The sequence below is a fragment of the Anser anser genome, assembly GCF_964211835.1.
Source record: "Anser anser genome assembly, chromosome: 1".
Lineage (NCBI taxonomy): Eukaryota > Metazoa > Chordata > Aves > Anseriformes > Anatidae > Anser > Anser anser.
In genome coordinates, this window is record NC_139720.1 from 122,389,312 (window position 1) to 122,411,695 (window position 22,384).

Consider the following 22,384-nt stretch of genomic DNA (forward strand, 5'->3'; position numbering starts at 1 on the left):
AGCTGTGTCAGCATATGCTACAAACCTGAGTGCAGGCTCTCCAGGCACATGGCATATGCAAAAAAAAATGTTATGGTTTCAGTTGTATTGTGGTCCTCTCTGTTGGCTTGGTGCAGACACTTCATCTGGGACTTCTTCTGAGATGTTAGGAAGGAAGGAGTCCAATGTAGGAGCAAAAGGGAGACAGGACTTCAGTTACTACACACTGCTATCTGATCAGACTTACTTGGTAAAAGGAGAAATAAAATTAACTCATTTTTAATAAATCTGAGCATTCATCACCAATTATAAAAAATGTCTTTAGATGTAAATTTGAAAATACTGCATTGGTTTCAGAGGAAATTTTTTAAAAATCTGTTCTTCCAAGATGAAGAAAATGTTGAAACGTAAGCTGACCCAGTATTGTAAGTAATATTAATCATATTAATATTTTCATATTAATAATGAATTATAAATTAATAGTAGCAAAGATTTTTTGTTTTAGTTTCAATATATGTCTGTGCATATTAGCTACATGTGTGCCTAAAGGCTGTGTATCTGTAATATATTTAATCATATTATCCATATAAATTTAGGTTGAGTGAACACTGTACTTAGCATTTTTTTACTGCTTTGCCATATATGCCTCCTTACAAAACAGTTGGATTGTCATATTGTGTCTTCAAGTTGCCAGAGGCAGCAAATCTATAGCATGTTCATTTATTTCAACTGTTTAGCTGTAAAATATGGCCTGTGCAGCAGATGAAATTATGCCCAACAGTTTTAGAAAAGAAACCAGCATATGCCTGAACCAAAAAAACAAACAAACAAACAAACAAAAAAAAAACACTTTTGGAAATTCATAGTAATAATTACACATTCTCTCCTATTTCCAGACCTAATTTGCAGGCAGAATCTGCTGAATTAGTGTTTTTATTCATGTTAAGGGTTTGACATATGTTGTACTTACGACAGAATGTTTCCAAGCGTAAAAATGTCTCAGAGGAAATCAGAACAAGCTTTGTTACCTGTGTAGACCAGCTTTTAAACTGGGTTACATGTTCATGAGCTGACAATGCCAGGAGGCATTTTGGAGAGGAAAGTGGGAGGGGAATCATTCAGGGTAAAGTAGGCATCCTGACAGATGCTGAATACTGGAAAGGTTCAATATCTTAAGTGCTTGACCCGCCTGTTCCCTCTGGACTGAAAAGGTAGGGTATAACGTGTAAGGCATATAGTAAAGGTATTTACAGTTTTATATCTGCCTGTCAGTAGTATCACCCTAGAACATATTATTTTCTGGTAGTATTTCTCATTAAAATACATCTTGAAATTTATGTCAGCTTTGATTGCACTATTTTACAGTAGGAAACCCAGTTTATACTTAATCCCTCACTGTGAGCAACAACAATCAAGCACTGCAACAAAGATAGTTATTTTCCAGATAAAAGAATTACTACCACGTTTTCAGAAAATGTGTCACTCAGTGTATATGAGGGGAGGGAAAGGGGGAGTAAAGTTAGGGAGATACAGGGAAATGAAGGAACAGTAAAGGATTTTTTGTTGTTATTGTATTTTGTTTTATTTTATTTTATTTTGATTTTATTTTATTTCATTTTATTTTATTTCATTTTATTTTGAACCATGCAATTACCTTAAGGTCAATCCTAATACATGCTGGAGCCAGGGAACGTTTATTTTCTGTGAACGTCTAGGATATTTTAATAGCCAGTCTCCTTCTCTGGGCTTTTCATCTTTTTGATGTTAAAACAGGTACACGTCTTCTAGAAGCCAGTTCACAGTATGTTTTGGTGGGATGCAGATGAGAATATGCTTTTCTCTGGCAGATTTACAGTGTGCTCATGTCACTGTGCTTGGCAGGAGCACACCTGGATACCTCATTGTTCTCCAATCATCTGTCTCATGTCTGCCTCAGAAACCATGAATTATTCACGTCCTTTTAGAATATTCCTCTGGATTTTCTGTGTGAGACCCTCAATATTGTTGCTTTAAAGTCTGAAAAGTAATTTTAGGGATTTTTATCATACCACTTCTGCAAATATTTTCCTGTGGTGCAACTTAACCCTTTATGTGCATGAACTGTTGTGTTTTTGTTTTCTGGTGTTTTGTTTTCCCCAGGAGCTTCCTCTTGCTTACTGTCATTTCCACTGAATTTATTTGAAGGGTGTTGACTGATAGCAGTGGGATCATTTAGAATTTAGTCTACCTAAAACCAGCTGCTTATCATTTGTGTAACATCTGTGCTATATGAGTGCAATGGGCTTTTTTATGATGGTTAAAATTTTACTTTTTATTTGTGTTTTGCCATTTCTCCACTATGATTATAAATTTCCCAGTAGGTCTCAATTTTTAGGGTTTTGTGTGTGCGTGTGTGTGTGTGTGTGTGATAAAATCTCTGTATTATTAAGTCTCTCTGAAGGATATCTCTTAATCCTCATGCCCCTTTATTCCAAAGCTATATGTATTACTGTAGCTCAGCAATAAGTACAATTTAGCTGGCCTAGTGTCCAGCAACTGAACTCAGGCTAAAATCCCCTGCTGCATGCTTCACATGACACTAAGCTGTCATTTTAATCCCTGTTGTAATGAATCCCACACATTCAGAGTGAATTGCATTATATTGCAAAACTGGTTTAACATTTTCTGGCAGAACAGTTTTCCACTGGAAAAGGTTGGGTTTATTGAAGCAGAACAGCTTCAGAGGTTATTTTCAAGTCCTTCATTAAGAAGGACTTGCACCAACATAAGTTATGAGGGATTTTCCCTAGAGGTTTTTACTGGATGTTTGTTAGACTGTGGACCTTCTGTCCATACAAACATGCAAAGAGTCTGAATTTCATTTGATAAAGCTTAAAAAAAAAAAAAAAAAGAAAGAAAGAAAAGAAAAGATAGCTCGAACAAATGAACTCTGTACTGAGAAACAGTCGTTGGCCATCTGTACTAACTGGGTACGTGAACAGACACACACAGAGTACATTCACCCTGTTGGCTGAATTGTGGGACATGGATGGAATGAGTGCTTAATGAAGTGTAAGTAATGGAGATAATTTCAAAAATTTAGCAGTGGAAATTCGGTCCAGTTTAGGCAGACTTTCATACTATTTATTTCTACCTTTCACATTTCAGTCAATTTTACAAGCTTTCAGGTGTTGCTGCCTTTAGGACACACTGACTCAATACAAATTAACAATTTAACAAGAGAACCTAATTTACAGTGTAGAGTAGCATTTAATGGAGAATTCCCAAATTAAATTTTATTATCATTCTGCACAGAGCCCTGATGAAGTGCTTCTACCTCTGGGAATGGAAAGCAGCAATATGCACGCACACACAGGATGCTGGGAGAAGTCTTCCCTGACTTTAGTGCCCTAGGATTTGTAGAGGCTACTTCTCCCCAGGACACCAGAATGGCAATAATTGAGCAACTTGTTGGCAAGAGAGGTGGCCGATTTTTTTTTTTTTCCCCCCACCATACTAATGGAATGTTTTGGAGGAGAAATTATAGGTGGTCTTGAAAAGCAACTGGGACAAGTCACAATAAATAACACAAGGGTGTTTGGTATGCAGTGCCTGGGATGCAGGTATTCCTTTTATTGTGTATTGTGGACCACTGAAAACATTTGGATGGCAGGGGGAGGTAGGTTATCTAGGCATACCCTGCTCTCAGATAAATTTCATAATTCTGCTCTATCCAGTAAAGGAGCATGAAGTGAGATGGTCTTCTCCTTACCGTAGAAGTCTATAACATAAAGCTGTACCTCCAAGGTAGTCACTTCAGGCTCCCATTTATTCAGTGGAGAGAAATAAGCCCTTCAAAGAGACTTCAAAGAAATGATTCATTTGACAATAGATATCTGCTCTAGGCTAATATTATTAAGGGAGCCCAGATGCTTAGTTCAGATAAAGAGTTACAGAGATCAGTCCTGAGCCAACTGCGCTCATTCCTCTCCACCAGCTGAAAGTGGAACTTTGGGTGACTAAGAGGTGGATACTGCTCTGCATTTGGTCGCATCAGTCCCAGTGTTTGTGTGGCCCTGCATTTGAAACTGAAGTGTGATTTATTTCCATTTTTATTTATTTATTTCCAACTAGACCTTGTTTTCCCATTTTTAAAAAAAAAAGTATTTGCTCAAAAGAGATCAGAGGCTGAAGAACAGGGCTTAATACAGATTACAATAAGAAAACAAAACAAAAAAAATTGCTTAGTATCCTCTTACAGGTAAGGATTAAAACTGGAATTTCAAAAGAACAAGAAATAAGTATACTAATCGCATCAGCTGAAGTCTGCATGTTGCAAACTCATTTCTTATAGATAACTTGTAGGTAAGGTAACTTAACTACCAAGTTTTTGCTGGAAAAAGCATCATGCAGGAGACTCCCTAGGCCCACAGCTGATGAAGAGATATTTGACTGTGTATCATTTTATGCTTATTTTGATTCTATTTTAAATGCAAAATCTAAAGGATTCAAGGACATGCACATCATTTGTGATACTCCCTGCAGGACACTGTGTTCATGAAGCAATAAATAGTTTGTATTCAGTCTCACAAAGATGTGTATAATCCAGGCTTTTATGTATATAATCCAGACTTTTTTGTCTCTTTTACATACTGTATCTAAATATTGCAGAGGGGCTATTGAACATACATAAACAATTCTTCTAGAACTAGGTATACAGCACAATTCACTACATCCGGATAGGTTACGAATCTTAAAAATAATGTCTCTGAGGGAAAGGACTGTGACAAATAGAAACAATTCAGATGATTCAGTCCCAGCTATGTGTTAGGAAGCCTAACGTTCAAACTAGAATAGAACTGCAGATTAATTAATCAAGAAAGCTAGGATAGTAAAAGCAAATATTGTTAGCAGTTTATTTAACAGTGAAGACAAACTTCATGACCTTCGCTGTTAATGTTATCTGATTGTGGTAAAATAGTAAAATATATATATATATATAATATAGATATGTTGGGAGAAATGAATCTATCTATTAGTAATTATATCCTAGAATTAACATAGCAATACTGGACAAAAAATACCAGAAGAAATCATAATATTTCTAGAAACTGGAGAGACATGTACTAGAACATTCAAAATATTTTCCTGCTAAAGACGAAAAATAGCACACAGAATAGCAAGCTAACATACTGATTCCCAATTGGGAATGCAGTAGATAGCAGACCAAATTTAGAACTCACCTGAGCCTTTATACAGAAGACAACTCGCAACCTCAGGCTTATTCTTTCTTCTGGTCTCATCCATCAGTGCTTACTAGTGCTTCCTAGGTTTTCTTGCTGAAAGCCTAACTCCTGAAATTTCCAGCATGAATTTGACAAAGGCATAGGAAGTTTTAAGGGCATATCATTATTTTTCAGTTGCCTGAACCCAAATTCCTATGTCAAACAGACACTAGCAAGTATGTTTTATGTTTTTCTGCTAGGTGGGGGAAAAATAAACAAACAAACAAAAAACACAAATGAAAAGTATTTAATGGAGAAGGGGCAGCCACTGAATGGTAATATAGCTATTTTCTTAATATAATTAGTTCTGAAAGGAGTATATAGTGAAATAAATCACTGGAGACAGTAAATACAAGGAAGACAAATGGACAAAAGCATACAGTATGTTTTGAAATAAATCCAGTTTTATGGTATTTGTTATCTGGGAAAATACTTCATTCTGAGGTACCAAAAACTTAATTAGGAGTAATCTTTTCAGTTGTCTGTGAACTGCAACATCACCCTTAGCAATGACTGAGAACTGATCCATGCTGCAGTTTGTTTAAGCCAAAGCAAAGTTTCCCTGACTTGAATCAGCACTAGGTCACGCCCCAGCTGCTTCTGTATGGAGAACATATACATGCCACAGGTGGAGGCAAACACAAAGTTTAGGCATTGGTGGGAATTTCTGTAACTGAGGCCTAGATTTAATCCCATATTTCACTTCATTTACAGATTTTGCTTTGTGAATCACTGCTCAAGCTGCATAACTCAGTTTCTCATTCAACAAATGGGAAACCTTGCTACCAAATAGAAAAGACAACAACACAATCAAGTAAAATAATTGAAGGGTATTAGGTTTTACAGTTGGAATGGACAACTGACAGAGCAGGGAACTGAAGGAACTTCACTATTTATTAGTTACTTATTAGTTCTTTCCGATGCCAGCTTTATAAAAATTTTTATTCCTTCAGGTTCAGTGATTCAGAATGACATCCTAACATGAGATTTCTTCATACTTCATTTTATTTTTAAAAGAAATCATTATTTAAAAAACATGCATTGATTGTCTCAAGGAAAAATAACTTCAGCAGTGATATAAGTGATCAGCATCATGCTGGTTAGAACACCAACTTGTATCACTCTTTTTACTGCTTTCCATTCTTGCTTCATAAACAATCCTTAACAAATGAAGGACTTTATTATTCTAATAACTGAGATATTTTTTTAAACATATCCATGTTTAAAAATATATTTATATTTTATTTCTTTGTATTTTGTAATTGAACAAAATTGTTACATACTTTTTAGCAGTCAGGAGCAAACTAAATAAGGGGATGGCATAAAAGGAAATATCTAGGAAAGGAGAGAATGAGAGAAAGGGGAAAAAAATATTATGACTAATTATGAATGGTACAAGGAAGAGAAAGCAGAAGTTGTAGCTTTATAAATTTTAATGGCAAAGAACAAGTTGTAGCAGATTTTCTTGAGAGGTAAAGAGCCTTTCTTAGTTTTGTTCTGCATAAAGCTGATCATGGAGCCTTTGTGAAGCCTTTGCCATGACATCAAGCAGAGCTGTGCCTGGATGAAGATGAAATGATCAGTCATTGTATGGGGAGATAAGTGGTGTATTTTAAAATGGATTCACCCTCAACATTTTCTTAAATACAAAATTTAAAATCTTTTGTGTGCAAGAGTTAAAATACCTTATGTAAAAGGCTGGTCTGCATAGCTGTCCCCCAAAGAGAATCGGAAAATGTTATATGTGAATATTTTATGGAAATTTACTTTTGATTTCATAACAGTGTAATAAAATTGCATTGTGTAGATTAATTTCCACATGGAGCTCAGAGGCCTGGGTGAACTTTCCCAGTTACCAAAACACCCCAGTCTGATTACTGAAAATTTATACAAACATTGTTGGTTTAAGCATTGGTTTAGCTGTTAGTTAAATGCATTTGCTGCACAACATAGCTGTCTCTGGTATCTTCTAAAGAGGAGGATCAAAGTGAAAGAAATTTCGATCTAAATTTTTCATGATCTGCTTGCTCTCCTCGTGTCTCTGTCAAACTACAATTGATATTTTTGTATCTCACTTGTGTTTGTGGTCCCTTGTGGGTGAAGTTTGTCATTAAAAACAGCTTAATGGCAACAGGGGGGAATAGTTCACTTTTACCTTCCTGAAACCTTTAAAAACAGTTATTTACTTAATACAGCACAGTTACATAAAATCGATTCAGACTTTTTACCAACTTTTAAATCTTTTATAAAATCAATTGAAGTAATTGGACTAAGTGATAATGACATATTTAATTTGAAATATTTTTAGATTACCCATAATTGATTTCAAGACATTGACTGATTGCTGTAAAAAGCTTGGTTTTAAGCAGCTGACAAGCTGATGACAAGCATTAAGGGATTTTTCAATGAAGAATATGAATTGGAGAAGGAATTTTGTCAGGAAAAAAAAAAAAAGTGTTTCTGCCAAAAAAAAAAAAATGCATGATAGCAAAGGTGGACACTACATCACTGAAAGCACCCTGAAAACAAAGTTTAAAACTTTTTGGCAGAAAGTTTAATGGACTATAAACACAACCATTGTGCTTAAAAACAACAGATTTGAGGTTTTGTCATTTCTCTCACTACTAACCTACAAATATGAATCCACCAAAAGTATGTAGACTATTTACAGTACTAAAAAGAAGGAAACAAGCACACTAAGAGAGATGCATAAGTGCCAGAGTAAGCCTAAATCAGCTCTAGAGGGCAGGAAATCTCACTGCTGTTAACTATCCAGGACACAACTGTCCTTAGTTAATGGCTTGATCTTCAGTTAAGGGCTTGAGTTTGCAAGGTGTTGCACTCTGGTTTAGAGTAACTTCTGCTCTCATGGACCTACCTGTGGGTAGATCATTTCAAGAGCATCTGTGAAGACAGAAAAACTAGGAATGCATACCTATATTATCCTAATATTTCAGTTCTGTCAGGAGACTAAAACAGACCTGGCTATTTTAGTTTTTGAAGTTAAGTGGATCAGTAGAAAACATTCATAATAGCTCGTAGGGTCATAATAAAGACATTTGATGATCTACAGTAAAGGTGAAAGAGTTCTAGATTTTTAATAGATCTATTGGGCTGGAGAGAGAGGGGTTGACCCTAACTATAAAGGAATATAATAGTAAAATACAGAAATTTTTGTTGTATAAAAAAAATAAAAATAACTGGAAATAAGTGTTTGATAAGAGAATTGACAGTGTATGTGTGCAACAGTGACTGTCCTTTATTCAGTATAGCCTCTTGCCAGGGCAAATTAAAGCAGACGAAAATTGAGGGAAATGACTTCAGGCATGAGAGACATCCTCAAACATTTCTCATTTTACTAAGGCCATTGAAATCCTGAGTGTGATGCCATTCAGTACAGTCATCCACAAACAGATTGAAGTTGAAAATGGAACTTAATTATTTTTACATCTGGAATGTCAACAATTGTCCATTTTAAAGGAATACAGACTAGATGTTAATATATTCAGAAAGCAATAGCTGATTTTGGATATACCAGTTTGCTGTCTCATTTCACATGCTAGCATTTACTGTAAGCAGCATATCATGAAATAATCTGTACTGTAAGAATGTGTTGCAGCGCATATCTTGGATAACTTTGTACGTTCCAGAATCAGTTAACCGGATAATATTCACAGGTCAGATTTTCTCTTTACCTTATATACACATCCTCCAAAGTTCTCTGCATTTTTGTCAAATCTGTGCATCTCTATATTTGTGTAAATACACATGTATATATATATATATACATGCACACGAGGTTTGCTGGAATGGTGACTCCCAATCCATAGGGTTAGAGCTCGATCATGGCAAGGTAGCTGTGTCCAGTGATAAAGCAGTACTGATGTCTGGCGGGGAACAGGGAGTTGCTGTTCAAACCTAACATTGCTGGTTCATTGCAGACTAGCTCAGTTGTTAACAATATTACTATTGCTTCATCTGACTTGAAAGTGTATCATCTGATATAATTAATTATTGCATTTCTCTATTCTTATAGCCACCTTCCACTGGTAAATCTGGGTTTGCCCTTAAGGCGCTCAAAAAATTCTTGACTCCACAGCATTTAGCAGAAATTCCATATTTGTTGATTCTTCGTTCTCTGCTATTGAATTTCAGTCCGTTTCTATTTAAATGGTCCTGAACATTGTCTAATTCTTTTTGTCTAAGATTTCAATCTCTGTCTTTCCTGACAGTGATTCTCTCTCTCTCTTTTTTTTTTTTTTTGGTCGTTATTTGATGTCATTGGCATGAGCTGTTTGTGCAAACGTCACTAATGCCTTCTGTCCCAGGTCTGCTTTTTAAAAAGCTACTCAAGTAAATATCAGCAAGTGATTCTCTTTTGTTGCATTAATTGACATTTGCCCTTGTTCTTACTGGCCTTGTGATTCTTTTATGAATTTGTATTTTCTCAAGGTTGACTTCCATTAAACTTGCCTTTTTTTGTAGCTGCCTTCCACTGCTAGTCAGCCAGAGTTTAGCTACTTGAGTCACTGTCAAATGCTGACATTCAGAGACTAAATCCATTTCATTTCTTTGCCTAGAAGTTCAGTTATCTTCTCAGAGGAGGATATCAGGTAATCTAGTGCAATCTTCTTTTTGCAAACTCATGATTCATTTTGTTCCATTTTCCATTTACTTCTATATTTGAAAGCTTAAAACCAAGGCTATATAAGAAAACAAATTCAATAAGGAAAATGAAGTGAAGAAATAACTTTAGATAGTACCATATACACATTTGAAATCTAAGACAGTAGATATTGTAAATTCAGGCTTCTTCTAAATGTCTGTCACATCCCATATGCATAAAATGGTTAAAACTAAGGCATATCTTTAATCTCACATTCACTTTGATTCCTGTGCTATACAGAACAGAGAAGCCAAACATAACAACTGTTCTCTTTCCCTTTCCCTTTCAGTAAGTAGTTTATGGGTTTTTTTTTAGATTTTGAAGTTAGTCCATGTCTCAAAAGGGAAATTTCCTGTATAGTCATGTATCCCTCTGTATTTCTGTCGCTTCTACAGAGCTGATAAGTATTTTCTTGTCAATAAGGGTAGCCTTAAAATATTTGCTATGCCACTGCTCAGTAAGTCATTCTTAGATGTGTCTCCTATCAAATGGATCTCAAGCAAATATAATTAAACACAAAATACTGTGAACATTTAGGAAGATACAAATTAAGCAATCAAAATTCTTCAAGAACTTTTAACTATGCTGCAAATATTTGTTTAAAGACATTAATACAGAGCTTTGATGATATATATATTTTTTTTCTGCTGCCATTGCCTGGTACTGTGGTTTATTCTAACAACAACAAAAAAAACCTCAATGGCAACATTAGCCCAAGACTAAGTGGCTTTGTGGAAAAATAAAACAAACAAACAAACAAACAAAACAAGCTGGTTGGGGAAGAAAATCATCAATATGAAATGAGTTATTTTTTTCCCTGTTGTTAAAACACAATATTTTTGCAGAGCAGCAACTGTTTCAACAAGGTTCTTGCGATAGGAAAGCTTCCACATTCCAAGGTGTTCCCGTCACTACTGGCAAGGAGAAAGAGGGCTCCTGTCAAATCAACTGAACATTTTTGATCTGATATTTCTACATACAGTTATTTTGCAAAAAATTCAATTAGGAAGATATTGGCTTAATTCCAATGAGAATATAAATAAGTAAATAAACTGCTAGTCATCAGTTCTCTTCAGCAATAAATGATCAAGCTTTACAGAAAGGCACAGCAGGTTTTCCATCACATTTTCTTTAAGGCAAGTATTGAAAGTCAGTTAATGCTGACAGCTTGCCAAAGGTGCTTAAAAACCTACTTAATATATGCCCTAGTCTGAAGAAGAAAGTGAGCTGTCAGTACCTGCTTTTTTTTTTTTTTTCCTGGTCAATACTTGGTAGCTTTTGGGAAAAGAGAAGCTTTTAGATGCTAATGTTCTTTAACGCCTGTTGTATTCACTTCGGTAAGTCTACTCCCGAAATGGGGGGAGGACGGGGTTGACAGTTACAGTACACCAGGCATTGATCCACTTAAAAGGGCATCATTTGGTATTCTCAGAGATCTTCCAGGTAGTCTGTTTCTAGCTAAAATGACATTCTCATTTCCATTTGCCATTCAATGCAAGCATACTACAGAGAGAGTACAAGGACACAGCCAAACCTTTGTTTTATGGAGAGTTATAACCTCCACTTCATGTGTGAGTTGGAAGGTAGCGGATATATTGAGGGGAGTGAGAAAAAATGATTGTTTCTTTACTGGTGGGAGATGTGCATTATGCGACTTATTAGTCTGCTGGGGTGCTGTGAAGCTGTGCTAGTTAAGGTAACAAGGCAAGCAGCGTGTGAGTGAGTGCATTAATGCTTGATTCCCATTCCCACTGAATCAGAGCATTTCCCTGGGAGCACTGTCCCATGGAGACCATGCTGTCTGTGCCAAATGACCCCGCTAGGAAACAGAGCAAGCAGGGGGCATTCAGTGCTGTCAGGGCATAGGGCCTGGCCTCATCCATGTGTCGGAGTCCTTCAGCCTCTTTGAGGCCCCTGCTTCTGCTCACTCCTTGGCTGGGCCTGCAGGCCCCATGCCCTGTCTGAACTAAAGAATGGTTGAGTTGCTACCTAAAAGAAGTAAAAAATAGTGGTTGAGGAGCAATAAGGAGGAGCAGGGAGCAAAAACACAGAAAAGGAGACCAATAACTGCATTTTACTAATTCTCAGTATAGTTCTCAAGCAGACACCTAAAACTGAGCAGTTGGTTGGAGCAGTATGTCAGCATTTCCAGTGACTGGAAACTTTCTTCACACCTTTTGACCTACTTAGTGGTGAAGATTTTTGTGTCCATTTACAGCTAGAATCTCACCTTGTTTTAAAAGATAGAAATGTAAGATTGCGCTCTTTGCTTTTAGACATACTTGTTATTTTAGATCAATGAAAAGGAAAAAAAAAAAAGGCTCTGAAATGTTTGTGTATGATTAACAATTTATCAAGTTGTCTTATAGCTACCTCCACTCATTTTCTACATGTTTAAAGGTTTGCAAAACTGGCTGTAGAACTGAAGAGAGAATTAAACAGCTCATACTTTCAAAATATAACTGTAGGCATGTCTTAAGTCCTTGTTGTACAAGTATTTGCAGACATTTAACTTTAAATTCAGTAGGATTACTCATATGCTTAACATAAAGCATGTAATAGATAGGCCATTTTACAACAGGGACCTAAATTTGTAATTGGTATAATACCGATCCTCAAACTGGTTTTGGAAAAGTAGAAAACACATGTTTAGATGGCAAACTGAGGAAGATACAATTCCTGCTGGTTTCTCTGTTCTTCTTAATGCTTTACCTTCTGCTTGTTCAGTAGGAGTGCTACATTTAGCTTTCATTAAGTCCCAGGCAATCGTCTGTATTAATTTTTTTCCATTGGCACTCCCTGACTGGAATAAAATTCTCCACAAAGTTTTCTGTTGAGATACGTGAATGCTAAAGCAAAATAGGCTATTAGTGGTATGGGAGCTCAAAGTGACTGTAAAGCTGCAAACCCCTTCTGTTAGTTGTCTTATTGCTCAGTCTTAATTGCACTGTATATGTGGGGCAGTCATTTTAGCAGTCACATTTAGTGAGTCATTACCATGTTTTGAACAGGATTCTAAAGATACATCCAAGAGTAAGCTATGTTTGACAAGGATGATGTCATTGGAAATATTCCATAAAAAAAGACATTCTCATAGTAAGATGTTATCCCTATGGTGTTTGAATGTCTGTCTCTTTATTTTAAAATGTGCTTATGGCAGTTTATCAACCCCAAAATGCTGGTTCTTAATCTAGACCTGGGAACATGTCTCAGAAAAATTCAGTCTCTGTTAAGTAGTCAAATTCAGCCCGAAGCGTAAATGGACCTCAGTCAGTCTTAGGTTGTTTAATAATTATGTAATTACTATTCCATTAATTCTTTGCAGAGAGCTAAAGACATGACCCAAAGTCAAGTGAAATCTCTAATGGAACTGACTTCTTAGTGTTAAAATTGAGTAGACTGACTTCTTAGTAATATATCTTGGAGCTTTTGTACCAAATCTGTTGTTTTAAACTAGCCTTGCAGCTTTTTTTTTTTTTTTTTTTTCCAGAAATCTATCCAATCATGACTTAAAAATCTGGAGAGAACACCAGAACTTGAAATATTTTTTTTGGCATTGTTCACTATTAAAAATGTGCAATTTGTATTCTCAGCTTGTCCAGCTTCATCTTGCTATTATTATATATTTTTTTTCTCTCTCTCTCTGTTTTTTTTTTTTTTTTTAGTTCTGGAGTGATAGCTGCCTCTGATATTATAGATTTCTTTCTACATAGATATTTTCAGACAATAATTCAATTTTAGCCTTCTGTTAAAAGACTAGATAAATTAGGGAGCAATCAAGTATTGTCAAAATAAAAAAGGTTTTCCAAAGTTTTGGCACGAATGAGATTCAGATATGCCAGAGCTGCCCAGCCTGTAATTTTAGAGTTGACTTTCACTCTTTAGAATAATGAATGTGATCCATTGTCTGCCTGGTACTTTTTCTTAACTGTATGATAAAAATTCAGTCAGTCTTTGTCACAAGACTGTTTATATCTGGTCATATGTCCACAGCACGTATTTGTTCATGCATCAGGGGATGATCACACTCGTCCTTACATGATGCATCACAGGAATGAAAGTGAAATTCCCATGTCACTTCAGATGTGTCTCTTTAAAATTGCTTTTATATACTGATCTTTGTAAACCCTTTGTATAAAAAAAAAAAAAAAAAAAAAAGACCATAAACTGAAAATGTAGATAGAACGTGAAAATACTGCATGAGGCAATCATTGAATCTATTTGTAGTAGGGTCTGTGATAGATAGATACCAATCCCTATTTTCCAAATATATGTCTCTGAAAAGAGACTGCAGACAGAAGAAAATTTGACGAACCACAAATTGATATTATTTATGAAACTCCGTACTGGCTTGACAGCATTGGATCAAAGTTTCAATGACTATGAAAATAATGGAATTCATTCCTGTTTGCATTGTTACTTATATGTCATGACTCTTTAAATATAGTAATTAATGAATTAGGACTAATTGTTTTTCTAGAACTCTTAAATATAACCATTACTTGATATTTCCACAAATCTGTTTTCTTGCAGTTTAAAAATAACTGTTTCCATCTACTGGGTAGCAAAGGAAAACAGGAAGAGTAAGAAAATAAGAACTACACTTATCACTGTATTATTGCTTTTTGCTTGAAGATAAAAACCTCTGAATAATTTCTTTGCTTAGATTCAGGTCCAGTGTCGGCATTGATTTTTGTGTAATTGTGACTGAATTGATGACTATTTCAGTGTATTTTACAGTACACGTCTTGGATAGTATGTCAGTTTGTGTTATCATACTGAGCATCTGCAACTTTCGTTCTGTAAGCAGACTCAGGACTGTTTAGCTAGTTAGGATCAAACCAACAAATCTTTGGCAAGCATTCTAGCAAAATTATTGTTAGAAGGTCTTGGAGTTGAAGGCTTATTGTGAAGGTTTGGAGTTGAAGAGTGAGGGAGGGGAGCAATGTAAATAGTATTCAACTGAGCACCATAGCTCATTCTGTCTGGAAACCTCAGATTTGTTGTTTTGTGTCAAGAGATTATCAGCAGTATGAGATAGAGCAATTCAATTTACACTAATCTTAATGGTCATTTTAATTGAATTAAGCCTTATCAGAGAGGTGTATTCTAAGAAAGTTTAACTGTACTGCAGACTAGAGCTATCACTCTAAACGTGATCAGGTAAGAATTCACCAGGTAAGCAGTATGGGGCTCGGACTTGAATGAGAGAATGAAGGAGAAAAATATTCTGGGGATTCAGGTCCAAACCAGGGCTCCAGAAAAGGTGAGTAATCTGCTGCTAGAAATGTGCTACTTGCTGCTTTCTGCATGTTTGTCATTTTGGTCATTCATATTTTTAATTTCTTGGCATAGTATATAGCTATACTCTGGGATCAGACTAATGGCACTGGTCAGTGGAAACCAGTACATATTCTAAAGCAAAAGCAAATTACTTGAATGTAAATATAGTTGGTTTTGCTGTTACACTAGTATCTTTTTCCTTCTTCAATAAGTAACTTTGAATAAGTTTTACTGAAAACAGAATATAAACATCAGTTCCAATTTTCTGGTAGAGTAATTAATTTTTGTTTTGCTAAAGACAGACTACACAATGGGAATGCAAAATGGTCAGGAATTTCAGGCAAAAGAATAAGAACAGAAACCAAAGAGAAAACAAGGCCAAAAATCAGGAAAGGGATTAAAGGGTCTCTGTTTCCAAAGAAATACAGGAAAAAGCCTATGTCATAAACTGAAGGTTAGGGAAAATGTATGTGCTTTTCTCGATTCAAGTGGACTGCAAAAGGGCATGGGTTTGCGTCTCATTCATCTTTCCTGAGCAGCATAGGGAGCCCTTACAATGAGGTCAAGCCTTCAAGGCTTCCCAGAGATGTATACAGCATGTGCCCATCTTCATAAGCAGTCTGGTTTATAATTCATCTTGCCAGGGCCATTCAGTTGAAAGCAAACACCGACATACACTGGGAGTGCCGAAATACCCTGGTTCTTGTCTTAGCTGGCATAAAGAACTGCAGGAAAGGTAAAACAGTGCTTTTGAGGGGTGGTGTGCAAAAGATGGTGCAGCAATGATTTGGGAATCTGGTGGGAATGGGGATGTTGAAATTGTGGTTTCACTCAGAAGCTGCCCCAGATGTTTCCTTGTAGCACTGAAAGTAGAAAGTAAATGTAACAGAGTCGAGGGATAAGGAAGAAAATGAGGTGCAGTAGAAGGGAGTGTCAGTAAGGACTGCCCCGAGCAAGTTTGGAGACCTCTACCACTGCCTGAAGAAGCACAGGGCAGCAGAAATGTTTTACATGAGAAAGCAGGGACAGCAATATTTTATAATAATTCTTTCTATATAGCTTGCCTAATTATTACACTATCCAAACTCCATATAAACATTAATTTGTAGCAAATTGGGATTATAAAACTCAGCAAAAATGTGATTTATAAATTTATCAGAAACAATTATATCCATCAGACAATTTCTGTATCTTAAGCTTTTCTGACAGTTGTCTGCAGATAAGGTTGGCCTTTTTGGCAGTTTGGTAACCTCGGAAGTTGACTGTTCTATGAGAGTGGGTTTGCGTGGAGATAGGGATTTAATAACGTTTCTTTTACTTTATCACAACGCCAGCTGACAATTGGACAAGCTTCAGTACATTATGCTATATCTGATAATATCTTTAGTTCTTATGTGCACAGATTAAATTCAATATGTATGGTCTTCCAGGGCAGAAACTGCTTTTTATCTCCATTCAACCAAGTAGTCATCATACTGCTACAGTAACAGCAGTCCTTGAACATTCCTGAAAAAATGAGTCAAAACCTACCTAATTGTAATGGTGAAATAATTTTGGAATGAATTAGGATCAAACAGATCTTTGTTGTACCTTAAATTTTAGGTGTATTACTCCTGAAAACACCCCTGGCTCCAAAGATTTATTTCTCATATATTTATACACCAGTTTTTAGGCAGATTACAGTGGGAAGCACAGTAATAGCTCACTAACATATAATGTCTGTCATCCTCCAACTTCGGGTGGATAAAAACCTTTGCCACATATAGGTAATTTGTTTATGTTTTATCACAGCTATGTGGCAAAATTTGCACATTTTGATTTTCTGACCTAATGAGGCAGTCTTTTACTACCACAAACCAGACATCAGATTGAATAGAAACATTTGGGTTAGGCTTACATACAGTATCATCAGGGAGTCCAAGCTGTGAATGCATAGAAGAATTGTAAATGGAAAAATGACAGCCATCTGGTGTAAGGAGTTACATTTTGGGGTCATTTGAGATGTTTTCAGGGACTGCAACTATGATATAGCAGTAATGATCTATTTTCTATTCATATCTTCCTATTCAGAACAAAAAAGTCAAAATGTTGTTATAGCTTGTAACTTAAGAAAACACTGTTTTAAAAGCAGTGTACTTCATTGGCAGAGTCTGCTATTGCTTGATAACACTGGCAAGAAGAAGCATAAGGCAGAAGTAAAAAAACTGGGGAGCAAATTGATGAAAATAGAATTCTGTGGTTCAAAAATATACGCACAAACATCCCGAAACCTGTGGGCTATAAGGATACATTAAAATAATATGTATCTACACATGTCTGTTATATATAATGGACACAGAAGTATGAGGAAAATACTCCAAAATGTAGAATAGTTTTATGTGTATACACTTAGAGTATAGGGACATGCTCTCAGTGTTGAGCAAGGCCCCTTGAGCACAGTACAAGCGAACAGCTATCTTCTTTCATAATGCTACACTAAACAGCGCAGATGTTGACTTTTGATCTTGAAGCAAAATCAATTTCCAGTGGAGTTTTGCCTTTGACCTATGTAGAATCAGGATTTTTGCCTGTGATTTTATCAATTTATCCTTTCTGAAAGCCTTTGCTTTTTTTTTTTTCTTTCCCCTCTGCTCTAGCTATTATTTTTCTAATCCGGGATTATCAAAAATCACTTCAGCCTGAAGAAAATATGTATCTCTGTATAAAACCCGTTCAGTAGTAACAGCTCTCAATTATAGAAGAATAGAACAGGTTTCCTTTTAGAAGGCTTCTTCTCATGAGCTGTTTGTAAGAACTATTTATATTCTCTGCATAAACTCTGATTTTCTTGCAAAAACATTAAGGTTTCTCAACTGTGTTCCAAATTTCCTAGGGAGACGAAGATAAACAAGATCTATTCTCTGATATCAAACCACCTACGTGTTTTTTTTTTTTTTTTGCTTTTCAGTGGCCGCATTACCTGTAACAGTATCTGGTCCCTCAGCTTCTCCATATAACACCCTCTTTCCCCAAGTCAACCCCTCGCTGAGTAGTGGGGGCAGAGAGGCTTCAGTGATGTAGGAGGAGGGAAAAGACTATGGCAACCACAACAAAGTGAGAAGCTACTGAAGGCTCAATGCAGATGGGGTGGGAGAGGGGGTCCATGAGTGCTCTGGGCAGCCCTTCCAGCCCCTGAGCTGGACGGAAGTCAGGGAAAAAGGATTGGTATCCAGTGTCCAGAAGATAAAGCTGTCCAAAACTAGGAGTCCCATGTGGGGTATGAATCCAAAGGTAGGCTACGGTATACAATATAGTATATTGTTTTTCCCATCAGCTGATTTGTAGCTAAATTTCATCCATGAAGTGATGGGTTGTGTGTGACAGAAGAGTTTTATGGTTCTTTTGGGTGCGGGAATGAAATGTTGCAGATCTTTTGGTGCAGATAGTTTACAGATTGTAGTGCTTCCTTTAAGAAGAGGTTGTTCTCTCCTTTCACTGAAAGTACTGGATTTCTGAATAGCAGTAAGTTTGTTTAGGTGTCAGGTAACCTAAGCAATGGTGCTTAAATGGTTAAGAGTATTTTTTGTTGCATCAGCTAATGATCCCAGTCAGGATTGTGCCTATAAGCAAATGAAGCCCTACAGTGGAGGCTGGGGAACAAAAGAACAGAAAAGCTTTTGATAAATGCCAAACAAAAATCATTAAAAGTAACTGCCTTGGTGAAATAAGAATTTTCACAAATGTTTTGCTAGATGAGGCCTGTCCTTGTATTTCTGTGGTGCTGAAATACACAACAGAGGTGGAAGGAACTGCTCTTTGCAGTCTGCCCTTTTGCAGAGCAATGAAAAACAATTTCTGTAAGAGTGAGTAGATTGCAGTAATAATTGCTATTTCTTCCCAACTAAACTAAGAAATTGAGCAATGTGCTCTGACTCGTGCTAGAATCCTCTGTACTCTCTAACCATTATTTTATTGTGAATTATTAATTTATGTAACTGAGTAGGTTTACTCCTATTTTCTCTCTTTCATTTCTTGATTGCTTTTCATGCTCATGTCAATTTCTTCTAAGTTTTGAAGGCCTTGGGAACAGACACTGTCTCTACTCCTATGTTTTTACAATACCTGTTTTTCCAAGACATGTCTGTTACAGAGTTATCACAGTTAAAAAGAGTCATGTTATCATATTATCATGTATCATGTTATCACTGTTACAAAGAGTAAACAGATAAATAATATGGAGATGATCATATCATCCCTATTTATAATTAATTACTAACCTTGTTCTGTGTTATGCTAGTGCCGGAATAAGCTTGCCATCATATACATTTTCAGTCATGCACAATTTCTGCCAAAATTTGCTTGAAAAACAGGTGAAAGAAAGAAAACATGCAACCTAGCGCTTGCTGTGCTGCTTGCGTAGGAAGTTTGAAATTGCCTTGTAGAAGTGCATCAACATGTTATTGTGGCATGAGGTGCTCTCAGCCCTGTTATAGGCACTAAGACGTTCCCAGTACTGTAAATGGAGTATTCTGGAGAAAGTGCCCAGGTTGCATCTTGTGCATGCAATTAAAAAATAAAAAATAAAAAAATACCTGATGTCTTTCTTTCCAGCAGCCTATTTAAATTTATTAATTCTATTTTCTCTTGCAGCTGACACAGAAGAAAGTTTAGTAATTTTAACAGACCCATTTATGTATATGTCTAGTATATATGATGCTGCCTGTCAACTCTGTTTGTCAGATCCACCATGAAATGTGGAGTGGCTTATAGAGAAGATATCCATATTCTTAGGAGAAGGGCATTCTTGTGGACTTCTGCTTATTTTTTTAAAGGTCAGGGGTGGCAAAAAAATGAGACTTTTCAGGCATGCTGACATCTTCATGTGAAATCAATGCCTACAGGTGTCTTGTTTTGTTTTGTTTTGATTTTTTTTTCTTTTTTTAGCATCTGGATTTCCAGATCTCTACTTCTATTTTCTCTTACTTTTGAACTTTCAATTTTTGCAAAGAACACAACTGTCAAATTTGCCTTTTTGCTTCATTTGATGGTAGCAGGCTAACTAGACAAATAAACTTTGTATTTAACACTTGTGTTGCACGTTTTTGGGAAAAAAAAGAAATCTTGAGAAAGGAAGTTCTTACTAAGGAACTCCACAGAGGTGTTAGCAGGACCCGGGACCATGAAGCTGGACCTTTCCAGCAATGATCCTGCCACTCTCAGTGCAGGATTCAAGGGGAGGGAAGAGTTGTGGTTCACCATGGTAAGTTTGGGAGAAGCCACCTTAAGTTCAGAGCATAGAGAAAGGTTCAGGCTCTGTCTATTCCCTCACAAACACCGCTACACTGGACTGCTGTCCTGAAAACAGAGAAGAGTGGTGCTTTTTTTTTTTTTTTTTACTTTTTTTTTTTTTTAGGAAGCTGCCGTACACATTCTGATTTCTTTTAAATTATTTTTATTTTTTATGGTTCTTGCCTGCTGTTGAATGAATGAAGACTAAAATCTTTTTTTATCTATGAAGATTACAAGGTTTCTGCTAATTCGTGGTTTTACACTGCACACAAAACAACAAAAACACAACCAACAGTTAAACTTAATGAAATCACCAGATTTTAGAGATCTTCAACTGCTTAAAACCAGTACCAGAGTAACCTGGAATGGAGTGGTGCTAAATATTTACTGTCTCCACACCTGCTGCCTTCTGGCTGTAATGGTTTTATGCTGCACTGTGCCTGACAGACCACACGCTCTACAGCCCAGCTTGAAATACTAGAATAAATCTTTCCTCGATCAACGCTTTGCCCCCTGCTTTCTCTCTACACGTTTCTAAAACCAGCCTGTTAGCTAGTAAAGGAACTTTGAATTCTTTTTGACACAGTCTTTAAAGTTGGATTAGGAGAATTTTCTAGGAGAATAACAGTAATGTAATAATCAGGTTAATTGGAATAATGAAGACAAAAAAAAAAAAAAAAAACAGAGAAGGAAAATGTTTGTTTCCCCCCAGCCTTACAGTTACGAAATAAAAACCACAACCCTTTCAGGCATGGAGCAAGCATGCTGGTGAAGTTTGCTGAAAGACAGCAGATGGTGTTTAAGTTGGTTATGGCAATATGTGTTACCCACTTCTTTTAATTTAGAAAAGAAGAAAAAGGAGAGGGAGAGGGAATTGTACCTCTTCTATTTTATCTGCCTGTGAGAGCGAGGGAGGAATGCACTGCAAATGGCAATACACTGTCATATACCAAAAAGACGTAAGCTGGCTTCAGGGAAAAAACACGCGGAGTAGCAGGCGGCCTTTTTTCCTTAAGGACTTTAAGCCTGTTTGATAAGGACTGTAAGAGCAGGAAGAATAACCTCCCAGCCATACAGAAAGGCGAAAGGCGACTGCCCCCCAGGCGCTCCTCCTGCGCCCGGCGGGCGGGCGGCCGCCCGCAGCAGCCCTGCCTCGCAGAGATCCCGCATGACGCCGTCGGCCCGCTGCTGCCGGGGGGGCTGAAATCTCTGATGGGGAGGGAGCGTAATCAGGTAGATTGAGCCTGTGTAGGGAGAAACCATTTCTGCGACCAGGGAGGGCGTGCAGCAGGCGGCTAGCGTGCTGTGGTACAAGGCAGCGAAACCAGGCGTAATTCTCCCATCGGCTCCTGGAAAGGTCGCGCTCCCCTCGCTCCCGTGAAGCTGGAGGCAGGTTACGTGTGTGCATTGCCTGCGCCGGGCAATGAGTCTCCCTCCAGGTTCTCCGTACTTGGCAGGATGTGTTAGAGAGAAGTACCTACAGGGAAATCAGCAAAAAGCTTCCCCATGAAGGTAGCAGGGCTCTGCCGTATCGGAAATGTCTGGTGATTCGTCGGGTGAGTAACAGCTGAAAGGCATACGGCAGACATTCGCAAGAAGGAGCAGCAGCAGTGCGACCCTAACGATAGCATTTAGGTCAGTTTGCTGCCTGCTGGGACAGCCCCGGCTCGCTGGGGCACAGGGTGCCTGCATGGGGTGGGATGCGGAAAGTTTGTGCAAGGGACTCCCAGGTGAGGGGCAGAGCGGGAGGGAGCTGGCCGAGGGGAAGAGCGAGCTCGGTTCTGTCAGATGGCCCTGCCTTGCCTAACTTTTGTTTGGTCGGATTCACAACTGCTTGCAGAATATCAACAGGGTGTTAATATGGGAGGGAAAAACAAGCAAACTTTTGCATAGAGACTTTTTTTTTTTCCCATGATGATGGACA

General features: G+C 37.2%; 1 protein-coding gene across 22 annotated transcripts in view; it reads left to right on the forward strand.

The window, feature by feature from the left end:
* Window positions 1–22,384, forward strand: part of DMD (dystrophin) — a 1,241,706-nt gene that overhangs the window by 207,012 nt on the left and 1,012,310 nt on the right. Inside the window, exon 1 of one of the 22 annotated variants that reach the window (XM_083850705.1) lies at window positions 15,138–15,175. The exons of 18 other annotated variants lie outside the window; for them this stretch is intronic. Coding sequence is in view for 2 of the 4 variants with exons in the window: in XM_083850725.1 (XP_083706851.1) it covers window positions 21,998–22,016 (19 nt within the window). In the remaining 2 variants the exon portion in view is untranslated. Of the gene's footprint in view, window positions 1–15,137; window positions 15,176–20,062; window positions 22,017–22,077; window positions 22,096–22,384 lie in introns of those variants that run through there. 3 more of the 22 variants (XM_083850725.1, XM_083850701.1, XM_083850704.1) reach the window with 3 other exon arrangements.